This window comes from Rhinopithecus bieti, unplaced genomic scaffold (genome assembly GCF_001698545.2).
Source record: "Rhinopithecus bieti isolate Rb0 unplaced genomic scaffold, ASM169854v2 scaffold_36959, whole genome shotgun sequence".
Classification (NCBI taxonomy): Eukaryota; Metazoa; Chordata; class Mammalia; order Primates; family Cercopithecidae; genus Rhinopithecus; species Rhinopithecus bieti.
In genome coordinates this window covers 97,875-103,411 of record NW_016816945.1, presented here as the reverse complement: position 1 = coordinate 103,411, position 5,537 = coordinate 97,875, and the positions used below count along the sequence as shown (strand labels likewise).

The 5,537-nt window shown below is 55.7% G+C and overlaps 1 protein-coding gene across 2 annotated transcripts; it reads left to right on the top strand.

Annotated features, from left to right (window-relative positions):
- Window positions 1-421: 421 nt before the first annotated feature.
- On the top strand, window positions 422-5,140 carry MTFP1 (mitochondrial fission process 1). 2 transcript variants are annotated; one of them, XM_017855602.1, is made up of 5 exons: window positions 441-527; window positions 1,812-2,062; window positions 2,834-2,961; window positions 3,286-3,518; window positions 4,549-5,140. In XM_017855602.1, the coding sequence occupies exons 2-5, from the start codon at window positions 1,996-1,998 to the stop codon at window positions 4,619-4,621; spliced, it is 501 nt and encodes a 166-aa protein (XP_017711091.1). In that variant the 5' UTR covers window positions 441-527; window positions 1,812-1,995; the 3' UTR covers window positions 4,622-5,140. The 2 variants fall into 2 exon arrangements, with proteins under 2 accessions (XP_017711092.1, XP_017711091.1); XM_017855603.1 differs by lacking the exon at window positions 3,286-3,518 and having other exon boundaries at window positions 422-527.
- Window positions 5,141-5,537: the final 397 nt, after the last annotated feature.

Here is a 5,537-nt window from a genome sequence, read left to right as displayed (position 1 = left end):
TGCAGGGAGTGAAATTCAATGCCCACCGCTTGGTTCCTCGCTGCCTCTCACTCAAGAAGCCCAAACTTAGGCGGCCTCAGGGACCCAGCAGCCGCTTCACGCCGGTAGGACGCATGCGCAGAAATTCTCTTCGGCTCTCTAGCGTGAGCTTTCTCAAGGGGCCACGTCCAGCTTGCCTTTTGATTGGTCCAGTTGGTGGGTTGTCTTCCGCCATCTTTGATCAGGGCACTAAGGATGCTCCTGACCGTCTTCACAATGAGGGCGGAGGCCCCGCCCCGCCAGCTGCTCAGTACGTGCCGCGTAGCCCGTGCGAGCCAAGTGTGAGTCGGGGCGAGCGCCTGCGGAGCTAGCGGTGGGCCGAGAGTGAGAGGGCGGCGGAGGAGCAGCGATCACGTGGTTTTAGGGACTGTCTAATAATTCCACTCCAGCATTGCCGGTGTTTCAAGGGGCTGGGGACCGCGGAGTTCCCCACCAACTTTTCTCCGACGAACTATCCTCCCCAACCGACAAGCCCAGTTCCGCTTGAGGTAACTGCTGACGGGACTGTCCTATACAGCCCTACAAGACAGAGGCGCCTAGGGCTGAAAGCGGGGGGCCTCAATAGGGAGCCAGTGTTACTCATTTTCCCCACCTTTGATGAAAATAAGAACTAATTCTTAATGAGGCCTACCGGGTATCACGCAATACCCGGTAACCCTGTGCTTACTTTGGGTTGTTGCAAAGATTAAAGGAAGTAAGCCGTGCAAAGCGCTTAAGAGCTTGGTATAAGTAAGTGCTCGTCAGTGTTGGCTACTCTTATTTTTTGCAGACGTGGGAACTGGGGCTCGGGGAGGCTAACAACCAGTAGGCGGCACAGCTAGGATTTGAACCCAGGATTGTCTCCAACGCCGCTCAATTATACCCGCCAAGGAGTCACAGAGACTTAGTGAAGTGTACACATTGCTCACCTGGGTAAACTGAGGTCCACCAGGGGAAGGCTTCCTCACTCTGTCTCCCTTGCCCGATTCATTCATTCGTTCATTCGTTCAACACCCTGTCCCCAAGAGGCTCAGTCTGGGGACATACTGATCCAGTTAGATGCGAGTGCTTCCTAGTTATACATGGCGCCTGCTGAGAAGGCACTTCAGAGTCCAGGCACCCACCTTCCAGGCGCTTACTGTTCACTCCTCTAGCCTCATTTAGAGCTCGCATTAAGAGCACGGGATCTGGATCCATACTGTTTGGATTCAAATCCCAACTTCACCACTTGGCAGCTGTGTGTTCTGGGAAAATGACCCACCTTCTCTGTGCCTCCATTTTCTCACCTGTAAAACGGAGTCCCAGGCTAGTGGGAGGGTTTAAGGTGTAAGCCATGGAGATCCCTTTAGCGAACATCCAGACTGGCAATAAACTCAATAAATGGTGACTTATAATAAATCCTCGGAAGCATTCTAGGGAGTGGACACTATTGTGTTCCCCACTTTATCTATTACTTTTTTTTTTTTTTTAAAGTGGAGACGAGGTCTCGCTATGTTGTCCAGGCTGTTCTCGAACCCTTGGACTCAAGCGATCTTCCTGCCTCCGACCTCCCAAAGTGCTGGGATCACAGACGTGAGCCAACGGGCCCAGTCTGTGTCCCTCCCTCGTTTTTACAAATGAATAAAGAGCGGCTGGAGAAGCAGACTCTTGCCCGAGGTCACCAGCTTTGCAGTGTAGCATCCCCCGATTTGATCTCCTGTCTCTTTGGCTCCAAAACCTACACTCAGTCCTGGGGGCGGTTAGCGCCAACCGCTCAGAGAAAGCGTGACGAAAACCAATCTGTAAAACCCTAGCCTGGGAGAGGGGCTTCGGTGCGCGGGGGAATTTGCAGACGCTCCCTGCTGGCGGAGATTTCCTGACCTGTCCTTCGGCGCGGGACTTTCGGCGGGTCCCGGCCAGGCCGACCCGAGTGCCAGCGGCGGAGACTGCAGTGGAGCCAGTACAGGCTGCAGTGGCCTAGGCTGTGGCGGGAGAGTCATGTCAGAGCTGCAGCCGCGGGGCGCAGAGCGCGATCTCTACCGGGACACGTGGGTGCGATACCTGGGTGAGCGCGGGGCGACTGGCGCGGCGACCCCACCACCACTGGACTGGGGAAGCAGGGGTCGCCGGACGCCGGCCCGGGGACTAGAGGAGGCGGGAGGTTCTCAGTTCTCATTCTGCTTTTGGGCCGGAGACTGGGCTCAGACAGGGCTAGGGACTTGCCCAAGGTCACACTACCCTGGTGGGCCGCCCAGGGCGGAAGCTCGCATGGGGTGAGCGGGCTGCCAGCTCTGGCATGCGCTCTGGCTGGCTGTGGAGTTGAGATCTCCACGCCCATTTCGGTCCTGACACGCACTGACTCTGTCTGAACCTCAGTTTCCTCCTCGGCAAAAAACAAAAAACAAAACCAAAAACAAACCAGATGCACACGAGGGCCTCTGTCATTGGGGGGTGGTTGCGAGGGTGGAATGGGATAAAGCTCAGAAAGGCCTGGCACTTGGCGAGCGTCCAGTCAGTGGCGGTGCCCTCGATCACTCTGCCCCTCTGGGTGCCTGTCACCTCATTAGTGCAGTTACTCTTGGGACCAAGACCAGGAAATCTAACCAATAAGCAATGGTAATGGTGACTCTGTGCTCAGCCTGCCCTCAGTGGCCCGAGTCCGAGGTGGGCATCATGGCACCAGTTTACATCTTGGAAAGGCAGGCTCAGAGAGGTAAAGTCATTTGCCTAAGGTCACCCAGGGACTGCTTAGCTGGCTAGGATGAAAACCAGCCTGCTCCGGCGCCCCCTTGTGGAACAGTTCGTGAACCTAGGAATTAAATGTTCCCTCCCCCAGGCTATGCCAATGAGGTGGGCGAGGCTTTCCGCTCTCTTGTGCCAGCGGCGGTGGTGTGGCTGAGCTATGGCGTGGCCAGCTCCTACGTGCTGGCGGATGCCATTGACAAAGGCAAGAAGGCTGGAGAGGTGAGTGTTAGCCTATTTTCCATCTCCCCACCCCAGCTCTCTTCCTGTGTGGTTCAGTCCGCAGCCTTGCATGTGATAAAGTCCCTGTGGGACACTCCGGTCCCTACAACCTTGCCTAGTGCAGTCCACAGACAGTCCTGTTTGTAGGACAGTGTACCCCCGCCCCTACACTCACTCCCAGACCTGGATGTGGCAGACTGTACCCCACTCCTGGGTGTGGACAAGTCCACTGGCCACTTGTCCCCCCAGGTCTAGCCTCATGCCCCTTGTTGCAGGATTTCCTGCCTCTGCCCTAGCTGGATTAAGTGTCTCTACGCCCACCAGGTGCCGAGCTCCGAAGCAGGCCGCAGCGCCAGGGTGACCGTGGCTGTGGTGGACACCTTTGTATGGCAGGCTCTGGCCTCTGTGGCCATTCCGGGCTTCACCATCAACCGTGTGTGTGCCGCCTCTCTCTATGTCCTGGGCACTGCCACCCGCTGGCCCCTGGCTGTCCGCAAGTGGACCACCACTGCGCTTGGGCTGTTGACCATCCCCATCATTATCCACCCCATTGACAGGTGGGTGCCTTCCTGGCCTCAGGGATCATCCACTCTCCAGGTAGAGCTACACTCTGCGAAGTGTGGGTCATGCCCACTTTGCTGGAACAATAGCAGGGACAAGGCTGGCACTTGGCTCCTGGGGTAGAAAGGACAGCCTGTACCCTTGTCATATGGTCTGGCAGGCACTTTAGCAATAAAAGAAGAGGGGTGCCTTGAGGGTATGGGACACAGGACAAGTAAATTCCCAGAAAGAAAGCCTAGTGTTACAGAACAACCAGAGGGAGGCAGGAGCAGGTGCACCCTGGAGGGGATGCATTTTGGGAGGTATTGGTGACGGAAGCCTAACTCAAACTGAAAGTTTGAATAAAATGGAGTAAAAGTCCAGGTTTGTGTTGCATTTAGGCATGGCTGGATCTAGGTACCCAAATGATATCATTAAGGGTCTGCGTCTCCCCATCCTGCTGCCTTTCTCACCACCCCAGCCTGCTTCTTGCTGGCTTCACCTGCTTTCTCCTTGTGGGAGCAGAAATGGCCCTAGCAGCTCCCAACTTCTATCCCACCAGCTTAACCTCCCCCAGCAGAAGCTTTTAAATAGTAACAACAAAAATCCCAAGTAAGGGTGTCGGTGGTCCATTCTGGACTGCATGCCCACCCTATGAGCCAGTTTCCCTTTGTTGATTGGCCAGACTTGGGTCACATGCTTGGTCTTAGAACCAGAGATGGGCTTAACCCAACCAGACCAACGTAAGAATGAGAGGAGGAGTCTTTCTCCAGAAGAAGATAGCTGACCCTGAGGCCCTAAGCATGTCTTTTACCCAGTGCTTCAATTTCCTCCTGAATAAAGAAGAGGATGGCTTCTTTTCTGAGAATTTGAGTCTAGCTTCCCCAAGTAACCCAAGGTGGGAGGATCAGGATAAGGGTGGGTCTCTGCCTGTATGGCATTTGTATCCTGAATCTAAGCATCCCTTTCCCTAACCCTGGCCTTCTGCCTTCTGTTCCCTCATGAACACCCTTGGGCACCTGCTCACCACCCTCTCACTCCCTACAGGTCAGTGGATTTCCTCCTGGACTCCAGCCTGCGCAAGCTCTACCCATCAGTCGGGAAGCCCAGCTCCTCCTGATCACACGCTGGTACCTGGCCTGTGCATCAGCCTCCTCCTGCTTCATGTCACCCTCCCACTCCTGCCAGGGGATGTGGACGCCTGGTTCCCTGGGGTCCAAAGACCCTGGCACCTGAGTGGGTTTGAGCCGGACAGAAGCTTAGAGACAAAGACTTCAAGAAGCAGTGGCTGCAGAGTCACAGACGGGCAGGACCTGAACCCTGTCTGCTTCCCCTTAATCCATGAGGCTGAGTGGAAGTGGACCCTGGGTGGGCCCAGCCCTGTCTTTTTCAGGAAAATTACATCCTCCCATGGAGGATGAGAGACTGAGGCTCAGGGAGGGCAAGGAATAGGCCCAAGATCACTTGGCAAGCTGGGAACCCAGGACTTCCAGGAGCTTGACAAAGTCACCCCATGGTAGCACGGCTGAACAAGGAGCGGCAGACAACTCAGGGAGAAACTCAGGAGTGCAGTACCAGGGACACCTCAGGACAGATTCTCTGGCCAGGCCCTTCCCTGACCCAATAAATCCTGACAAGGCTGCTGTGTCTTCATGTCTGTTTGGGATGAGCAAGGATGTGGTGGGGAGGAGGGATGGGGTAACAGCCTCCCCGCCCATCAGTGCTTCCCTGCAGGTGCCCGGTGTCCCACATTGGTGCTGCCAGCCTCCTTTGGGGTAGGCATTAGCCTTGACTTACTTTTAATAGAGATGGGGGTCTCCCTATGTTGCCCAGGCTGGCCTTGAATGCCTAGGCTCAAACAATCCTCCCACCTCAGTGTCCCAAACTGCTGGGATTATAGGAATGAGCCACTGCACTCAGCCTGGCATTGCCCTCTTGTTGCAAGCCTCCTAAAGCACCGACCCCTCTGGGAGGGGACCCTGTTAGGCAGATACCATCTGAGCCTGAAGGTGCCCAAGATGGTGGTGGCAGCCCCA

Bases quoted from the DNA above. Each gene is read 5' to 3' on its own strand.
- MTFP1 (XM_017855602.1), top strand. From the start codon at position 1,996: ATGTCAGAGCTGCAGCCGCGGGGCGCAGAGCGCGATCTCTACCGGGAC. The intron at 2,063-2,833 runs GTGAGCGCGGGG...TCCCTCCCCCAG, and splicing joins CACGTGGGTGCGATACCTGG to GCTATGCCAATGAGGTGGGC. The intron at 3,519-4,548 runs GTGGGTGCCTTC...CACTCCCTACAG, and splicing joins ATTATCCACCCCATTGACAG to GTCAGTGGATTTCCTCCTGG.